The sequence below is a fragment of the Melozone crissalis genome, unplaced genomic scaffold (assembly GCF_028551555.1).
Source record: "Melozone crissalis strain CALT ecotype California unplaced genomic scaffold, PUWL_Pcris_2 ptg000019l_1, whole genome shotgun sequence".
NCBI lineage: Eukaryota > Metazoa > Chordata > Aves > Passeriformes > Passerellidae > Melozone > Melozone crissalis.
Window position 1 is genome coordinate 4,517,510 of NW_026535797.1, and position 20,000 is coordinate 4,537,509.

General features: G+C 50.4%; 1 protein-coding gene across 1 annotated transcript in view; it reads right to left on the bottom strand.

Annotated features, from left to right (window-relative positions):
* DMBT1 (deleted in malignant brain tumors 1) overlaps positions 1 to 15,768 on the bottom strand; it is a 61,880-nt gene extending 46,112 nt beyond the window's left edge. The window contains exons 1-21 of the mRNA XM_054277256.1: positions 15,753 to 15,768; positions 15,443 to 15,580; positions 15,006 to 15,050; positions 13,995 to 14,315; positions 12,625 to 12,936; positions 12,320 to 12,367; positions 11,655 to 11,659; positions 11,246 to 11,582; positions 10,941 to 10,988; positions 10,707 to 10,729; positions 9,858 to 10,203; positions 8,488 to 8,799; positions 8,183 to 8,230; positions 7,518 to 7,522; positions 7,100 to 7,445; positions 5,721 to 6,041; positions 4,342 to 4,662; positions 3,845 to 3,853; positions 2,963 to 3,283; positions 1,568 to 1,904; positions 205 to 512 (exon numbers count right to left, since the gene is read on the bottom strand). Coding sequence (XP_054133231.1) covers positions 205 to 512; positions 1,568 to 1,904; positions 2,963 to 3,283; positions 3,845 to 3,853; positions 4,342 to 4,662; positions 5,721 to 6,041; positions 7,100 to 7,445; positions 7,518 to 7,522; positions 8,183 to 8,230; positions 8,488 to 8,799; positions 9,858 to 10,203; positions 10,707 to 10,729; positions 10,941 to 10,988; positions 11,246 to 11,582; positions 11,655 to 11,659; positions 12,320 to 12,367; positions 12,625 to 12,936; positions 13,995 to 14,315; positions 15,006 to 15,050; positions 15,443 to 15,580; positions 15,753 to 15,768 — 3,967 coding nt within the window. The remainder of the gene's footprint in view (positions 1 to 204; positions 513 to 1,567; positions 1,905 to 2,962; positions 3,284 to 3,844; positions 3,854 to 4,341; positions 4,663 to 5,720; positions 6,042 to 7,099; positions 7,446 to 7,517; positions 7,523 to 8,182; positions 8,231 to 8,487; positions 8,800 to 9,857; positions 10,204 to 10,706; positions 10,730 to 10,940; positions 10,989 to 11,245; positions 11,583 to 11,654; positions 11,660 to 12,319; positions 12,368 to 12,624; positions 12,937 to 13,994; positions 14,316 to 15,005; positions 15,051 to 15,442; positions 15,581 to 15,752) is intronic.
* Positions 15,769 to 20,000: the final 4,232 nt, after the last annotated feature.

The window sequence follows — 20,000 nt, forward strand, 5'->3', positions numbered from 1 at the left end:
ATCCATGCCTGCCTTTCTCCCAGTGCTGGGCACGTTGCTGCCAGCTTGGCACACGGGCCATGGAGAGCCTGGGGATGTCACCAGAATGGTCTCTCATGGTGGGAGCAACCAAAAACATGACCCTGCCCTCACCCCAACAAACCATCTAATTCCAGCTATCTAAGACCACCCTCTGAAAAATTCATAGTATGCAGGCAGTCAGACCAGTGGTACCTGAGCACACAACACCAGCATCTTCACTGTGGCCGCAATTGTGGACGCCCCAACCACGGTGACTGCACTGGAAGATGGATGACTCCCAGCCTGCACAGTTCACATCGTCCAGGTAGATGCTGCCACTGCCTTGTCCAAAGGAGGCCCCTGATGTTGCAGAAACAGCATCTCCACATCCCAGCTGCCTGCACACCACCTGGGCATCACTCAGGTCCCAGTCATCGTCACAGACAGTGCCCCGGCCCCCAGAGTGGGAAATCTCCACGCGACCCTCGCAGCGGCTCCCGCCGTTCACCAGGCTGATGGTGGCACCTGGGAGAGAAAGAGGTGTGGAAACCTTGGCAAGAGATTTCAGCACAAGGGCATGTTCTCTTGCCACAGAGAAATCACTCCATGAATTTCAGGCCACCACAACTCCCAATCTCGGCTGTATTAAACTGCTTTTCCTGGTTTCTCCTCTCCTATGGAGAAAACCAGACACCAAACTCTGAGGCACTAATTGTTTCTGCAAAAAGCAATGTCCAGAAAACCCTGGGGAAATTCAGACCCACCTGAAGGAACGGAGTTGATGGGCCTAAATGTAGTTGTTCTTGGGGCACCTGTAGGGGAGGAAAGGAAAGAAGGATGCGAGGCCTGTTGGATGGAGATCCATGTTCGCCTTTCTCCCAGTGCTGGGCACGTTGCTGCCGGCGTGGCACACGGGCAGTGGAGAGGCTGGAGGTGTCAGCAGAATGGTCCCCATGGTGGGATCCACAAAAACACAATTGCACACCCATCCCCAGCCAAGAGGGGACACTGCCTGAAAGAGTCCCAGCGTGCAGGCAGCCATAGCAGTGGTACCTGAGCACACATCAGCATCTTCACTGTGGCCACAATTGTGGACTCCCCAGCAGCTGTGGCTGCACTTCTAGAGGGATGATTCTGATCCCATGCAGCTCTCAGTCTCAGCTGCGTTCTGCTGTGCTTTTTCCAGGCTCTGCTCTCCCTTAGAGGAGACTAAATCCCAACCACTGAGGCACTAATTGTTTCTGCAGAAAGCACCAGCCAGAAAAGGCAAGAGAAATTCTGACCCACCTGAAGAAGTGGAGGTGGTGGGGTAGTCTGTAGTTATGCTTGCAGCATCTGTAGGGGAGGAAAGGAAAGGAGGTGAGGCCTGTTGGATGAAGATCCATGCCTGCCTTTCTCCCAGTGCTGGGCACGTTGCTGCCAGCTTGGCACACGGGCCATGGAGAGCCTGGGGATGTCACCAGAATGGTCTCTCATGGTGGGAGCAACCAAAAACATGACCCTGCCCTCACCCCAACAAACCATCTAATTCCAGCTAACTAAGACCACCCTCTGAAAAATTCATAGCATGCAGGCAGTCAGACCAGTGGTACCTGAGCACACAACACCAGCATCTTCACTGTGGCCGCAATTGTGGACGCCCCAACCACGGTGACTGCACTGGAAGATGGATGACTCCCAGCCTGCACAGTTCACATCGTCCAGGTAGATGCTGCCACTGCCTTGTCCAAAGGAGGCCCCTGATGTTGCAGAAACAGCAGAGCCACATCCCAGCTGCCTGCACACCACCTGGGCATCGCTCAGGTCCCAGCCATCGTCACAGACAGTGCCCCGGCCCCCAGAGTGGGAAATCTCCACGCGACCCTCGCAGCGGCTCCCGCCGTTCACCAGGCTGATGGTGGCACCTGGGAGAGAAAGAGGTGTGGAAACCTTGGCAAGAGATTTCAGCACAAAGGCATGTTCTCTTGCCACAGAGAAATCACTCCATGAATTTCAGGCCACCACAACTCCCAATCTCGGCTGTATTAAACTGCTTTTCCTGGTTTCTCCTCTCCTATGGAGAAAACCAGACACCAAACTCTGAGGCACTAATTGTTTCTGCAAAAAGCAATGTCCAGAAAATCCAGGAGAAATTCAGACCCACCTGAAGGAACGGAGGTGATGGGCCTGAATGTAGTTGTTCTTGGGGCACCTGTAGGGGAGGAAAGGAAAGAAGGATGCGAGGCCTGTTGGATGGAGATCCATGTTCGCCTTTCTCCCAGTGCTGGGCACGTTGCTGCCGGCGTGGCACACGGGCAGTGGAGAGGCTGGAGGTGTCAGCAGAATGGTCCCCATGGTGGGATCCACAAAAACACAATTGCACACCCATCCCCAGCCAAGAGGGGACACTGCCTGAAAGAGTCCCAGCGTGCAGGCAGCCATAGCAGTGGTACCTGAGCACACATCAGCATCTTCACTGTGGCCGCAATTGTGGACTCCCCAGCAGCTGTGGCTGCACTTCTAGAGGGATGATTCTGATCCCATGCAGCTCTCAGTCTCAGCTGCGTTCTGCTGTGCTTTTTCCAGGCTCTGCTCTCCCTTAGAGGAGACTAAACCCCGACCACTGAGGCACTAATTGTTTCTGCAGAAAGCACCAGCCAGAAAAGGCAAGAGAAATTCTGACCCACCTGAAGAAGTGGAGGTGGTGGGGTAGTCTGTAGTTATGCTTGCAGCATCTGTAGGGGAGGAAAGGAAAGGAGGTGAGGCCTGTTGGATGAAGATCCATGCCTGCCTTTCTCCCAGTGCTGGGCACGTTGCTGCCAGCTTGGCACAGGGGCCATGGAGAGCCTGGGGATGTCACCAGAATGGTCTCTCATGGTGGGAGCAACCAAAAACGTGACCCTGCCCTCACCCCAACAAACCATCTAATTCCAGCTAACTAAGACCACCCTCTGAAAAATTCATAGCATGCAGGCAGTCAGACCAGTGGTACCTGAGCACACAACACCAGCATCTTCACTGTGGCCGCAATTGTGGACGCCCCAACCACGGTGACTGCACTGGAAGATGGATGACTCCCAGCCTGCACAGTTCACATCGTCCAGGTAGATGCTGCCACTGCCTTGTCCAAAGGAGGCCCCTGATGTTGCAGAAACAGCAGAGCCACATCCCAGCTGCCTGCACACCACCTGGGCATCGCTCAGGTCCCAGCCATCGTCACAGACAGTGCCCCGGCCCCCAGAGTGGGAAATCTCCACGCGACCCTCGCAGCGGCTCCCGCCGTTCACCAGGCTGATGGTGGCACCTGGGAGAGAAAGAGGTGTGGAAACCTTGGCAAGAGATTTCAGCACAAAGGCATGTTCTCTTGCCACAGAGAAATCACTCCATGAATTTCAGGCCACCACAACTCCCAATCTCGGCTGTATTAAACTGCTTTTCCTGGTTTCTCCTCTCCTATGGAGAAAACCAGACACCAAACTCTGAGGCACTAATTGTTTCTGCAAAAAGCAATGTCCAGAAAACCCAGGAGAAATTCAGACCCACCTGAAGGAACGGAGGTGATGGGGCTGAATGTAGTTGTTCTTGGGGCACCTGTAGGGGAGGAAAGGAAAGAAGGATGCGAGGCCTGTTGGATGGAGATCCATGTTCGCCTTTCTCCCAGTGCTGGGCACGTTGCTGCCGGCGTGGCACACGGGCAGTGGAGAGGCTGGAGGTGTCAGCAGAATGGTCCCCATGGTGGGATCCACAAAAACACAATTGCACACCCATCCCCAGCCAAGAGGGGACACTGCCTGAAAGAGTCCCAGCGTGCAGGCAGCCATAGCAGTGGTACCTGAGCACACATCAGCATCTTCACTGTGGCCACAATTGTGGACTCCCCAGCAGCTGTGGCTGCACTTCTAGAGGGATGATTCTGATCCCATGCAGCTCTCAGTCTCAGCTGCGTTCTGCTGTGCTTTTTCCAGGCTCTGCTCTCCCTTAGAGGAGACTAAACCCCAACCACTGAGGCACTAATTGTTTCTGCAGAAAGCACCAGCCAGAAAAGGCAAGAGAAATTCTGACCCACCTGAAGAAGTGGAGGTGGTGGGGTAGTCTGTAGTTATGCTTGCAGCATCTGTAGGGGAGGAAAGGAAAGGAGGTGAGGCCTGTTGGATGAAGATCCATGCCTGCCTTTCTCCCAGTGCTGGGCACGTTGCTGCCAGCTTGGCACAGGGGCCATGGAGAGCCTGGGGATGTCACCAGAATGGTCTCTCATGGTGGGAGCAACCAAAAACGTGACCCTGCCCTCACCCCAACAAACCATCTAATTCCAGCTAACTAAGACCAATCTCTGAAAAATTCATAGTATGCAGGCAGTCAGACCAGTGGTACCTGAGCACACAACACCAGCATCTTCACTGTGGCCGCAATTGTGGACGCCCCAACCACGGTGACTGCACTGGAAGATGGATGACTCCCAGCCTGCACAGTTCACATCGTCCAGGTAGATGCTGCCACTGCCTTGTCCAAAGGAGGCCCCTGATGTTGCAGAAACAGCAGAGCCACATCCCAGCTGCCTGCACACCACCTGGGCATCGCTCAGGTCCCAGCCATCGTCACAGACAGTGCCCCGGCCCCCAGAGTGGGAAATCTCCACGCGACCCTCGCAGCGGCTCCCGCCGTTCACCAGGCTGATGGTGGCACCTGGGAGAGAAAGAGGTGTGGAAACCTTGGCAAGAGATTTCAGCACAAAGGCATGTTCTCTTGCCACAGAGAAATCACTCCATGAATTTCAGGCCACCACAACTCCCAATCTCGGCTGTATTAAACTGCTTTTCCTGGTTTCTCCTCTCCTATGGAGAAAACCAGACACCAAACTCTGAGGCACTAATTGTTTCTGCAAAAAGCAATGTCCAGAAAACCCAGGAGAAATTCAGACCCACCTGAAGGAACGGAGGTGATGGGGCTGAATGTAGTTGTTCTTGGGGCACCTGTAGGGGAGGAAAGGAAAGAAGGATGCGAGGCCTGTTGGATGGAGATCCATGTTCGCCTTTCTCCCAGTGCTGGGCACGTTGCTGCCGGCGTGGCACACGGGCAGTGGAGAGGCTGGAGGTGTCAGCAGAATGGTCCCCATGGTGGGATCCACAAAAACACAATTGCACACCCATCCCCAGCCAAGAGGGGACACTGCCTGAAAGAGTCCCAGCGTGCAGGCAGCCATAGCAGTGGTACCTGAGCACACATCAGCATCTTCACTGTGGCCACAATTGTGGACTCCCCAGCAGCTGTGGCTGCACTTCTAGAGGGATGATTCTGATCCCATGCAGCTCTCAGTCTCAGCTGCGTTCTGCTGTGCTTTTTCCAGGCTCTGCTCTCCCTTAGAGGAGACTAAACCCCAACCACTGAGGCACTAATTGTTTCTGCAGAAAGCACCAGCCAGAAAAGGCAAGAGAAATTCTGACCCACCTGAAGAAGTGGAGGTGGTGGGGTAGTCTGTAGTTATGCTTGCAGCATCTGTAGGGGAGGAAAGGAAAGGAGGTGAGGCCTGTTGGATGAAGATCCATGCCTGCCTTTCTCCCAGTGCTGGGCACGTTGCTGCCAGCTTGGCACACGGGCCATGGAGAGCCTGGGGATGTCACCAGAATGGTCTCTCATGGTGGGAGCAACCAAAAACATGACCCTGCCCTCACCCCAACAAACCATCTAATTCCAGCTATCTAAGACCACCCTCTGAAAAATTCATAGTATGCAGGCAGTCAGACCAGTGGTACCTGAGCACACAACACCAGCATCTTCACTGTGGCCGCAATTGTGGACGCCCCAACCACGGTGACTGCACTGGAAGATGGATGACTCCCAGCCTGCACAGTTCACATCGTCCAGGTAGATGCTGCCACTGCCTTGTCCAAAGGAGGCCCCTGATGTTGCAGAAACAGCAGAGCCACATCCCAGCTGCCTGCACACCACCTGGGCATCGCTCAGGTCCCAGTCATCGTCACAGACAGTGCCCCGGCCCCCAGAGTGGGAAATCTCCACGCGACCCTCGCAGCGGCTCCCGCCGTTCACCAGGCTGATGGTGGCACCTGGGAGAGAAAGAGGTGTGGAAACCTTGGCAAGAGATTTCAGCACAAGGGCATGTTCTCTTGCCACAGAGAAATCACTCCATGAATTTCAGGCCACCACAACTCCCAATCTCGGCTGTATTAAACTGCTTTTCCTGGTTTCTCCTCTCCTATGGAGAAAACCAGACACCAAACTCTGAGGCACTAATTGTTTCTGCAAAAAGCAATGTCCAGAAAACCCTGGGGAAATTCAGACCCACCTGAAGGAACGGAGTTGATGGGCCTAAATGTAGTTGTTCTTGGGGCACCTGTAGGGGAGGAAAGGAAAGAAGGATGCGAGGCCTGTTGGATGGAGATCCATGTTCGCCTTTCTCCCAGTGCTGGGCACGTTGCTGCCGGCGTGGCACACGGGCAGTGGAGAGGCTGGAGGTGTCAGCAGAATGGTCCCCATGGTGGGATCCACAAAAACACAATTGCACACCCATCCCCAGCCAAGAGGGGACACTGCCTGAAAGAGTCCCAGCGTGCAGGCAGCCATAGCAGTGGTACCTGAGCACACATCAGCATCTTCACTGTGGCCACAATTGTGGACTCCCCAGCAGCTGTGGCTGCACTTCTAGAGGGATGATTCTGATCCCATGCAGCTCTCAGTCTCAGCTGCGTTCTGCTGTGCTTTTTCCAGGCTCTGCTCTCCCTTAGAGGAGACTAAACCCCAACCACTGAGGCACTAATTGTTTCTGCAGAAAGCACCAGCCAGAAAAGGCAAGAGAAATTCTGACCCACCTGAAGAAGTGGAGGTGGTGGGGTAGTCTGTAGTTATGCTTGCAGCATCTGTAGGGGAGGAAAGGAAAGGAGGTGAGGCCTGTTGGATGAAGATCCATGCCTGCCTTTCTCCCAGTGCTGGGCACGTTGCTGCCAGCTTGGCACACGGGCCATGGAGAGCCTGGGGATGTCACCAGAATGGTCTCTCATGGTGGGAGCAACCAAAAACGTGACCCTGCCCTCACCCCAACAAACCATCTAATTCCAGCTAACTAAGACCACCCTCTGAAAAATTCATAGCATGCAGGCAGTCAGACCAGTGGTACCTGAGCACACAACACCAGCATCTTCACTGTGGCCGCAATTGTGGACGCCCCAACCACGGTGACTGCACTGGAAGATGGATGACTCCCAGCCTGCACAGTTCACATCGTCCAGGTAGATGCTGCCACTGCCTTGTCCAAAGGAGGCCCCTGATGTTGCAGAAACAGCAGAGCCACATCCCAGCTGCCTGCACACCACCTGGGCATCGCTCAGGTCCCAGCCATCGTCACAGACAGTGCCCCGGCCCCCAGAGTGGGAAATCTCCACGCGACCCTCGCAGCGGCTCCCGCCGTTCACCAGGCTGATGGTGGCATCTGGGAGAGAAGGAGGTGTGGAAAACTTGGGAAGAGATTTTAGCACAAAGGTATTTTCTCTTGCCACAGAGAAATCACTCCATGAATTTCAGGCCACCACAACTCCCAATCTCGGCTGTATTAAACTGCTTTTCCTGGTTTCTCCTCTCCTATGGAGAAAACCAGACACCAAACTCTGAGGCACTAATTGTTTCTGCAAAAAGCAATGTCCAGAAAACCCAGGAGAAATTCAGACCCACCTGAAGGAACGGAGGTGATGGGGCTGAATGTAGTTGTTCTTGGGGCACCTGTAGGGGAGGAAAGGAAAGAAGGATGCGAGGCCTGTTGGATGGAGATCCATGTTCGCCTTTCTCCCAGTGCTGGGCACGTTGCTGCCGGCGTGGCACACGGGCAGTGGAGAGGCTGGAGGTGTCAGCAGAATGGTCCCCATGGTGGGATCCACAAAAACACAATTGCACACCCATCCCCAGCCAAGAGGGGACACTGCCTGAAAGAGTCCCAGCATGCAGGCAGCCATAGCAGTGGTACCTGAGCACACATCAGCATCTTCACTGTGGCCACAGTTGTGGACTCCCCAGCAGCTGTGGCTGCACTTCTAGAGGGATGATTCTGATCCCATGCAGCTCTCAGTCTCAGCTGCATTCTGCTGTGCTTTTTCCAGGCTCTGCTCTCCCTTAGAGGAGACTAAACCCCAACCACTGAGGCACTAATTGTTTCTGCAGAAAGCACCAGCCAGAAAAGGCAAGAGAAATTCTGACCCACCTGAAGAAGTGGAGGTGGTGGGGTAGTCTGTAGTTATGCTTGCAGCATCTGTAGGGGAGGAAAGGAAAGGAGGTGAGGCCTGTTGGATGAAGATCCATGCCTGCCTTTCTCCCAGTGCTGGGCACGTTGCTGCCAGCTTGGCACAGGGGCCATGGAGAGCCTGGGGATGTCACCAGAATGGTCTCTCATGGTGGGAGCAACCAAAAACGTGACCCTGCCCTCACCCCAACAAACCATCTAATTCCAGCTAACTAAGACCACCCTCTGAAAAATTCATAGCATGCAGGCAGTCAGACCAGTGGTACCTGAGCACACAACACCAGCATCTTCACTGTGGCCGCAATTGTGGACGCCCCAACCACGGTGACTGCACTGGAAGATGGATGACTCCCAGCCTGCACAGTTCACATCGTCCAGGTAGATGCTGCCACTGCCTTGTCCAAAGGAGGCCCCTGATGTTGCAGAAACAGCAGAGCCACATCCCAGCTGCCTGCACACCACCTGGGCATCGCTCAGGTCCCAGCCATCGTCACAGACAGTGCCCCGGCCCCCAGAGTGGGAAATCTCCACGCGACCCTCGCAGCGGCTCCCGCCGTTCACCAGGCTGATGGTGGCATCTGGGAGAGAAAGAGGTGTGGAAACCTTGGCAAGAGATTTCAGCACAAAGGCATGTTCTCTTGCCACAGAGAAATCACTCCATGAATTTCAGGCCACCACAACTCCCAATCTCGGCTGTATTAAACTGCTTTTCCTGGTTTCTCCTCTCCTATGGAGAAAACCAGACACCAAACTCTGAGGCACTAATTGTTTCTGCAAAAAGCAATGTCCAGAAAACCCAGGAGAAATTCAGACCCACCTGAAGGAACGGAGGTGATGGGGCTGAATGTAGTTGTTCTTGGGGCACCTGTAGGGGAGGAAAGGAAAGAAGGATGCGAGGCCTGTTGGATGGAGATCCATGTTCGCCTTTCTCCCAGTGCTGGGCACGTTGCTGCCGGCGTGGCACACGGGCAGTGGAGAGGCTGGAGGTGTCAGCAGAATGGTCCCCATGGTGGGATCCACAAAAACACAATTGCACACCCATCCCCAGCCAAGAGGGGACACTGCCTGAAAGAGTCCCAGCGTGCAGGCAGCCATAGCAGTGGTACCTGAGCACACATCAGCATCTTCACTGTGGCCACAATTGTGGACTCCCCAGCAGCTGTGGCTGCACTTCTAGAGGGATGATTCTGATCCCATGCAGCTCTCAGTCTCAGCTGCGTTCTGCTGTGCTTTTTCCAGGCTCTGCTCTCCCTTAGAGGAGACTAAACCCCAACCACTGAGGCACTAATTGTTTCTGCAGAAAGCACCAGCCAGAAAAGGCAAGAGAAATTCTGACCCACCTGAAGAAGTGGAGGTGGTGGGGTAGTCTGTAGTTATGCTTGCAGCATCTGTAGGGGAGGAAAGGAAAGGAGGTGAGGCCTGTTGGATGAAGATCCATGCCTGCCTTTCTCCCAGTGCTGGGCACGTTGCTGCCAGCTTGGCACACGGGCCATGGAGAGCCTGGGGATGTCACCAGAATGGTCTCTCATGGTGGGAGCAACCAAAAACATGACCCTGCCCTCACCCCAACAAACCATCTAATTCCAGCTATCTAAGACCACCCTCTGAAAAATTCATAGTATGCAGGCAGTCAGACCAGTGGTACCTGAGCACACAACACCAGCATCTTCACTGTGGCCGCAATTGTGGACGCCCCAACCACGGTGACTGCACTGGAAGATGGATGACTCCCAGCCTGCACAGTTCACATCGTCCAGGTAGATGCTGCCACTGCCTTGTCCAAAGGAGGCCCCTGATGTTGCAGAAACAGCAGAGCCACATCCCAGCTGCCTGCACACCACCTGGGCATCGCTCAGGTCCCAGTCATCGTCACAGACAGTGCCCCGGCCCCCAGAGTGGGAAATCTCCACGCGACCCTCGCAGCGGCTCCCGCCGTTCACCAGGCTGATGGTGGCACCTGGGAGAGAAAGAGGTGTGGAAACCTTGGCAAGAGATTTCAGCACAAGGGCATGTTCTCTTGCCACAGAGAAATCACTCCATGAATTTCAGGCCACCACAACTCCCAATCTCGGCTGTATTAAACTGCTTTTCCTGGTTTCTCCTCTCCTATGGAGAAAACCAGACACCAAACTCTGAGGCACTAATTGTTTCTGCAAAAAGCAATGTCCAGAAAACCCTGGGGAAATTCAGACCCACCTGAAGGAACGGAGTTGATGGGCCTAAATGTAGTTGTTCTTGGGGCACCTGTAGGGGAGGAAAGGAAAGAAGGATGCGAGGCCTGTTGGATGGAGATCCATGTTCGCCTTTCTCCCAGTGCTGGGCACGTTGCTGCCGGCGTGGCACACGGGCAGTGGAGAGGCTGGAGGTGTCAGCAGAATGGTCCCCATGGTGGGATCCACAAAAACACAATTGCACACCCATCCCCAGCCAAGAGGGGACACTGCCTGAAAGAGTCCCAGCGTGCAGGCAGCCATAGCAGTGGTACCTGAGCACACATCAGCATCTTCACTGTGGCCACAATTGTGGACTCCCCAGCAGCTGTGGCTGCACTTCTAGAGGGATGATTCTGATCCCATGCAGCTCTCAGTCTCAGCTGCGTTCTGCTGTGCTTTTTCCAGGCTCTGCTCTCCCTTAGAGGAGACTAAACCCCAACCACTGAGGCACTAATTGTTTCTGCAGAAAGCACCAGCCAGAAAAGGCAAGAGAAATTCTGACCCACCTGAAGAAGTGGAGGTGGTGGGGTAGTCTGTAGTTATGCTTGCAGCATCTGTAGGGGAGGAAAGGAAAGGAGGTGAGGCCTGTTGGATGAAGATCCATGCCTGCCTTTCTCCCAGTGCTGGGCACGTTGCTGCCAGCTTGGCACACGGGCCATGGAGAGCCTGGGGATGTCACCAGAATGGTCTCTCATGGTGGGAGCAACCAAAAACGTGACCCTGCCCTCACCCCAACAAACCATCTAATTCCAGCTAACTAAGACCACCCTCTGAAAAATTCATAGCATGCAGGCAGTCAGACCAGTGGTACCTGAGCACACAACACCAGCATCTTCACTGTGGCCGCAATTGTGGACGCCCCAACCACGGTGACTGCACTGGAAGATGGATGACTCCCAGCCTGCACAGTTCACATCGTCCAGGTAGATGCTGCCACTGCCTTGTCCAAAGGAGGCCCCTGATGTTGCAGAAACAGCAGAGCCACATCCCAGCTGCCTGCACACCACCTGGGCATCGCTCAGGTCCCAGCCATCGTCACAGACAGTGCCCCGGCCCCCAGAGTGGGAAATCTCCACGCGACCCTCGCAGCGGCTCCCGCCGTTCACCAGGCTGATGGTGGCATCTGGGAGAGAAGGAGGTGTGGAAAACTTGGGAAGAGATTTTAGCACAAAGGTATTTTCTCTTGCCACAGAGAAATCACTCCATGAATTTCAGGCCACCACAACTCCCAATCTCGGCTGTATTAAACTGCTTTTCCTGGTTTCTCCTCTCCTATGGAGAAAACCAGACACCAAACTCTGAGGCACTAATTGTTTCTGCAAAAAGCAATGTCCAGAAAACCCAGGAGAAATTCAGACCCACCTGAAGGAACGGAGGTGATGGGGCTGAATGTAGTTGTTCTTGGGGCACCTGTAGGGGAGGAAAGGAAAGAAGGATGCGAGGCCTGTTGGATGGAGATCCATGTTCGCCTTTCTCCCAGTGCTGGGCACGTTGCTGCCGGCGTGGCACACGGGCAGTGGAGAGGCTGGAGGTGTCAGCAGAATGGTCCCCATGGTGGGATCCACAAAAACACAATTGCACACCCATCCCCAGCCAAGAGGGGACACTGCCTGAAAGAGTCCCAGCATGCAGGCAGCCATAGCAGTGGTACCTGAGCACACATCAGCATCTTCACTGTGGCCACAGTTGTGGACTCCCCAGCAGCTGTGGCTGCACTTCTAGAGGGATGATTCTGATCCCATGCAGCTCTCAGTCTCAGCTGCATTCTGCTGTGCTTTTTCCAGGCTCTGCTCTCCCTTAGAGGAGACTAAACCCCAACCACTGAGGCACTAATTGTTTCTGCAGAAAGCACCAGCCAGAAAAGGCAAGAGAAATTCTGACCCACCTGAAGAAGTGGAGGTGGTGGGGTAGTCTGTAGTTATGCTTGCAGCATCTGTAGGGGAGGAAAGGAAAGGAGGTGAGGCCTGTTGGATGAAGATCCATGCCTGCCTTTCTCCCAGTGCTGGGCACGTTGCTGCCAGCTTGGCACAGGGGCCATGGAGAGCCTGGGGATGTCACCAGAATGGTCTCTCATGGTGGGAGCAACCAAAAACGTGACCCTGCCCTCACCCCAACAAACCATCTAATTCCAGCTAACTAAGACCACCCTCTGAAAAATTCATAGCATGCAGGCAGTCAGACCAGTGGTACCTGAGCACACAACACCAGCATCTTCACTGTGGCCGCAATTGTGGACGCCCCAACCACGGTGACTGCACTGGAAGATGGATGACTCCCAGCCTGCACAGTTCACATCGTCCAGGTAGATGCTGCCACTGCCTTGTCCAAAGGAGGCCCCTGATGTTGCAGAAACAGCAGAGCCACATCCCAGCTGCCTGCACACCACCTGGGCATCGCTCAGGTCCCAGCCATCGTCACAGACAGTGCCCCGGCCCCCAGAGTGGGAAATCTCCACGCGACCCTCGCAGCGGCTCCCGCCGTTCACCAGGCTGATGGTGGCATCTGGGAGAGAAAGAGGTGTGGAAACCTTGGCAAGAGATTTCAGCACAAAGGCATGTTCTCTTGCCACAGAGAAATCACTCCATGAATTTCAGGCCACCACAACTCCCAATCTCGGCTGTATTAAACTGCTTTTCCTGGTTTCTCCTCTCCTATGGAGAAAACCAGACACCAAACTCTGAGGCACTAATTGTTTCTGCAAAAAGCAATGTCCAGAAAACCCAGGAGAAATTCAGACCCACCTGAAGGAACGGAGGTGATGGGGCTGAATGTAGTTGTTCTTGGGGCACCTGTAGGGGAGGAAAGGAAAGAAGGATGCGAGGCCTGTTGGATGGAGATCCATGTTCGCCTTTCTCCCAGTGCTGGGCACGTTGCTGCCGGCGTGGCACACGGGCAGTGGAGAGGCTGGAGGTGTCAGCAGAATGGTCCCCATGGTGGGATCCACAAAAACACAATTGCACACCCATCCCCAGCCAAGAGGGGACACTGCCTGAAAGAGTCCCAGCGTGCAGGCAGCCATAGCAGTGGTACCTGAGCACACATCAGCATCTTCACTGTGGCCACAATTGTGGACTCCCCAGCAGCTGTGGCTGCACTTCTAGAGGGATGATTCTGATCCCATGCAGCTCTCAGTCTCAGCTGCGTTCTGCTGTGCTTTTTCCAGGCTCTGCTCTCCCTTAGAGGAGACTAAACCCCAACCACTGAGGCACTAATTGTTTCTGCAGAAAGCACCAGCCAGAAAAGGCAAGAGAAATTCTGACCCACCTGAAGAAGTGGAGGTGGTGGGGTAGTCTGTAGTTATGCTTGCAGCATCTGTAGGGGAGGAAAGGAAAGGAGGTGAGGCCTGTTGGATGAAGATCCATGCCTGCCTTTCTCCCAGTGCTGGGCACGTTGCTGCCAGCTTGGCACACGGGCCATGGAGAGCCTGGGGATGTCACCAGAATGGTCTCTCATGGTGGGAGCAACCAAAAACGTGACCCTGCCCTCACCCCAACAAACCATCTAATTCCAGCTAACTAAGACCACCCTCTGAAAAATTCATAGTATGCAGGCAGTCAGACCAGTGGTACCTGAGCACACAACACCAGCATCTTCACTGTGGCCGCAATTGTGGACGCCCCAACCACGGTGACTGCACTGGAAGATGGATGACTCCCAGCCTGCACAGTTCACATCGTCCAGGTAGATGCTGCCACTGCCTTGTCCAAAGGAGGCCCCTGATGTTGCAGAAACAGCAGAGCCACATCCCAGCTGCCTGCACACCACCTGGGCATCGCTCAGGTCCCAGCCATCGTCACAGACAGTGCCCCGGCCCCCAGAGTGGGAAATCTCCACGCGACCCTCGCAGCGGCTCCCGCCGTTCACCAGGCTGATAGTGGCACCTGGGAGAGAAGGAGATGTGGAAAACTTGGGAAGAGGTTTTGGCACAAAGGAATTTTCTCTTGCCACAGAGAAATCACTCCATGAATTTCAGACCACCACAACTCCCAATCTCGCGTGTGTTAAACTATGGTTTTCTCCCCTTTCAGGTTGAAGACTAAACACAAACCTCTGCCCCACGAACTATTCAGTCAATAGAAGTCACCAGAATTATGTGGAGAACAATAATATGAAGGAGTGTCTAACTTAAATTGCGTGGATCTTTGACTGTTACATCTCTAGGGAAGAAAGAAGAAGTAGCAAGCGAGCTCCTGGTGGATGAAGGATCATGGCCAGGTTACTCCCACACTGGGGTTGTTGGTGCCACCGTGGAACACGAGAGATTGAGAGCTTTAGGGTGTCAGCACAGTGGCCTTTCATTGTGGGATCAACCAGAAACATAATCCTACACTCATTCGCAACACACATCAAATTCCAGCCAACAAAAATCAAAAGCAGGTACCTCTCCTTGTCGGGCCCTGGCCAATGCTCTATGAATTTGAAGCTGCTACAACTCTCAGTCTCAATTGCATTCTGCTGTGGTTTTCCAAGGCTCTGTTCTGCCTTGGAGAAGACTAAATTCTAAACTCTGAGGCACTAATTGTTTCTGCAGGAAGCACCAGCCAGAAAACCCAGGAGAAACTCAGACTCACCTGAAGGAGCAGAGGCGGTCAGGCTGGCTGCCGCACTGGTGGCATCTGCAGGGGAGGAAAGGAAAGAAGCAATTAGGTCTCTGTTGGATGAAGTAGGATGGCCAGGTTTCTCCCAGTGCTGGGCATGGTGCTGCCACCCCGTCACATGGGAGATGGAGAGCTTAGGGTTGTCAGCAGGGTGGTTTTTCATCGTGGGATCAACCAGAAATATAACCATGATCCCATTGCCAAATTCCAGCCAGCAAGGGCACAAGCAGGCACCTTCCCTTGTTGGCCATATGCAAGTTTCAGGCCACCAGGAGTGCCACCCTTGGCTTCAGTTATCATGTGCTTTTCCTGGGCTCTACTGTCCCATGGAGGTCACCAAACCCCAAACTCTGCAGGAATTACTGCTTCCTGAAAAGCACTGGCCAGAAATTTCAGAGATTCAGACTCACCTGAAGGAATAGAGGGCATTGACATGGACGTATCAGTGCCTGTGGCATATGGAGAGATGGGAGATGAAGCAGGTGAGTCCCTGGTGGGTGAAGAACCATGATCAAGGGCCTTCCAGTGGTAGGGATTTTGGTCCAGCCCTGCCAAATTGGAGATGGAGAGCAATGTGTCAATCTCAAGGCTGATCTTTTGTGGAAGGAGTAAGGAAACCAAGAATTTTTGGACATATATTCAAAACACTTTTTTCCCTATAAAATGAGTCCTAATTTTTTGGTTGCCCTGAGATGTTGTGGATTTCCCTTCACTGGCAACCTTCCAGGTCCGACATGTCTCTGAGCATCTGTTTTAAACTGCCTCTGCTTCTTTTTGGAGGTTTAAGCCAGAGGATTATTAAAATTGCCTTGTAACTTGTAAATAAATAATTCTATAATTCTTTGACTGCATGAGTGCATTACTTTCAGATTCTTGTTGTACATGGCTGCTTTCAGAGACTTAATTTACAATACATCTGACAAACAAATTCGTATCAGGTATGTTTTTCTCTAGAGAGCTGCATCTTCTCAGATGCAGAGCGAAGATCTGGTCTCTGTGAAATAAGAGATAATTAGTAATGTCATATTCCACAACGGTGTGGTAGCCTCACAAAATTATCTTTTCAATTAATAAAAAGATGCAAATAGAGACAACTGAAGGGAAATCTCCCAACTAGCAAACCTGTTTTTTATACATGCATGCTTGGATTAATGTCTGGTCAGACTAAAGAGAATAATTTGGATTTTTGACTAATACTTTAAGTTTTTAGTTGCAATTCTTAATGTGTATTTGCTAGGAATGGACAGAAGTTGCTGGGACGTCAATAAACCAAGCATTAAAGTCTTACTGATAACATGATAAAGTGAAATGCTGAAAATTTACAGGAAGAGGTGCCTGGGCATGAGTAATACAGATTATGTTTGGAACTCCCTTAAAGATGTGCTTCTAATTTGAAATACCACAGTACTTTCAGTTGTTTGTATACACAGGTTTATCTGTAAAATTAAATGAGTAATAAAAATCCCCAAAACAAGAACAAAGAAAACTTGCATAAATGTATTCATGATTTTAATGCAAAAATAAATCAGTGACCTGCTTATTCAGAGCAAATGATCTGATACAGCATTATACAAGTGCTGTGTCTTTCTCAGGCCTCTTTTATCTGAGTAGCACACACAAAGTACTTGGTAATTCCCAGATATATAGAAAGTAGCTTTATGCAGTGAGATAGATATCAGACCCTTTTGGTTTCTCTGTTCTATGATTTCATTTTTTTAAATGTCTCTTATTTATTATTTAAATGTCTCGTATTCTAATTTCCTTGGATTAGTTTTCATTTGTTTCTCTTTTTATAATTCAAGTCTTTTGAAAAGCAGTGGGCAAAATTAGCATTGCACACTCTATCACCAATATTCCCATGGACATAATGAGGGTTTTTTTCTTATTTATAGCTACAAAAACAGTGAACAAAGAGGTGTCTGAGTCAGAAGAAATTCCTAGCAGGAACATAAGACTTCAGATATCTTCTGTGAAAGAGGAGTGAGTCATACCTTTTTTATTAATTTGTTGGGTTTTTGTTGTTTTAGCTTTTTTAAAACTGGTAGTGTTTAGAAAGTCCTTAGAAATACTAAATATTGGCTTCTGAGGAAACCAAACACTGTTTTGTACTTTTACACATGCAGGTTGGATTGTTTCAGTCCCCAGGTTTTTATTCCACCTGCCTGAAAGTCCCAAGTTAGTGAAATGCACACACCTGGGGCTTCCTGACACCCTACAGCACAGCAACTGTGTCTTTATGTTGCACTCCCATTAAATTATATAAAGCTAAATAAGTATTTCCCATTAAATTATATAAAGCTAAATAAGTTTTGAGTGGTTCCATGTGCATTTGCAAGGTGGAATTTGTAGTACTATAAAGCAAATATCCATTACAGCCAAAGAAACTACAATCCCTCATAATTCCATAATGGAAGCCATAGATTTATAAGAACAAGGTCTCTCAGTCTTTCTTGTCAGAATTCTTTTTAAATTTGATTCAAACTCAGCTGCAAGACACTACTGCAAAACAATTATGATTTCATCGTACTAAATTCACTTTAACAAAAACAATACTTAATTGTGGCATTGATGGTTTGTATTTTTAATAAGACAACCTGATGTTATCTAATTTCAATCTGTCTTCCAATCTTTCCAAAGGGTTGATTAAACTGGCCTCTGAGTGCCATGTATAGACCCAGAGTAGCAAAGTAAGACACCCTTTTGCCTACCTTTTTGGGAAGAATAATTTTTGGGTAGATTAGGTGAGCTGGCATCCAGGAGTGCTGCATTTATCAGGAATAACCACAGCAGGTCCCTGGTGGCACCCATCTTGTCAAGAGATCCCAGTAAAACTGAGCATTAGATTTTATACGCTGCTAAAAACTGAGGCTCCCAAGGTCAGCCTGGCCCATGCTGCGTCTGATTTATTATGCAATATTTTTTATGAATAACTGATCTTTGCAGAAGGATTACATAGGAGCGATAAAGTTTCCATTTCCTAGATAATTTGTGTTGCTAGGAAGAAAAGAAACTCTATGCCACCCCTTTATTATACATTATCTTCAACTGTATGTGCTGGCTCAGAGTTACCTTTGGAACCAGACTGGTGAATATATGTGCTTCTTTACCTCAACCATCCCAATTTTATTTATTTATTCTTAATAGGTAATTGCTTGATTATGCAGACTGTAAGGTATTGCAGAATGAAGCAGCAAATTCACAGTAGATTTTCTGATAAATTCTTCAGCAGAGAGTCCTGGTCTCAAAAATCATTATATTTTAGTTCTCCATTTGAAACTGTAGGTTTGTTTCCCTGCTGCTTGTACACAAAAAAACCCCACATCATAAATGGGATTAAGTCAGGAATAAAAAGTAAATTCATGCCATTTTTTGTAACATACCCTAAGTGGACCTCACCTGCAGGGCTCTGTTGAGCTTGCTCTGGTTTACCAGGGTCTTCCCTCAGTCTACAGCTTTGGTCCTCAGATGCATCTGCCAGCAGGACCCCCTTCAACCCCTTCAATCACAGAAAATAAGGATGAACTGAAATCAAAAGTCCTGTTGAGCTGGTTTCCTTGGTTGGTCTGTGTGAAGTCTTAATGGAGTTTATGATGACTTAGGGGAATGACAAGTCCTGTCTGCTGGGGTCATTTTATTGTATTTCTACTCTTTCTGCTCACCTGATGAGGAGAAATAGAGCTCAGCTAGAAACAGGACAGTTGTTGGTCTAATATTGTTTTCATTACACCCCATCCAGGCTGTATCTCTCTGTTTATTTTGGCTACCAAACCAGCTACAACCAAACTGCAGTAGTTGGACATAACTCAATATTCTTGCTGGTGTGTTCCAACCCTCCTTGTGTAGAAAGGCACAGCTTGGGTCTAGAACAAGGGGAATAAAGAGTGCTCTTCCTGCAAAGGGTCACAGTGCTCAAATTGAGGAAAGAAAGACAAAAGGCCAGAGTCCAGAAACAGAATCAGAAACTGTTAAAGCTGTTTCTGAGAAGAGCAAACAAACTGGAGGACAATGCTAAATACAACCGATTGTACTCACATGTTAATAAAGAAATGGAAGCCTGAGCATTGCTATTCACAGCTCTACTGCTCCTGACTGCCTGACAAGAGCAAAAACAATACCATGTGCTCAGTGGAGTCATCACACACTGTCATTGGGAGGGGCTCCTGAGGTCAATTCTGCTTTAAGATTCTTGAAAAATGAACCAGACTTGTCTCAGTGGTGCCTGGTGGCAGGTTGGGAAGCAATGGGCATAAACTGAACTACAATAAACTCAACATGAGGAAAGAGAATTCCACTGTGAGGCTGGACAAGCAGTAGAATAGGGTGCCCAGAAATTTTATAGATTCCTCAATATATTATTCAAGATATTCACACCAACTGGGCAGTCCTGAGCAGCTTGTTTTCTTTGACCCTGCTTTGAACAAGGGGATGGACTTGAGGGTATCCAGATTGTCCAACCATAGCTGCTATGAGACAATGTGAACAGAAAAATTATGGATGTTATCAAGGACTTTCAGCAACAGAGAAGGACTGAATGTTAAATTAATCCACAATAATTAAATCTGCTAGCAAGGTTCACGAACACATGAATGTCAGGCTACTTCCTGGATCTCACCAGTGCATTTCTGGCACTTCCAGTAACTGTTTTTTAACTTATATGAGGACCTATGCCTTAATAACAGGCACCTTTGATTTGTAGAGGATAAAATTCCAATGTAATCTACAAACCATGCCTCAAATTATTTGTCTTATCTATTGCACACATTGAGATTAGAGCAGCAGGAAGTTTTGTGAAAAACGAAGTATTATAAAAGTCCACAAAAAACGCAAGTTATTGAGACTGCATTCCTGGTAGCAGAACACATATGTGTGTGTGTGTATATATATATATATATCTACACACACACATATATATATATCACATCAGGAATAAATAAAACTTTTGCCTTGGCTCTTGGCCACTGATTAGTG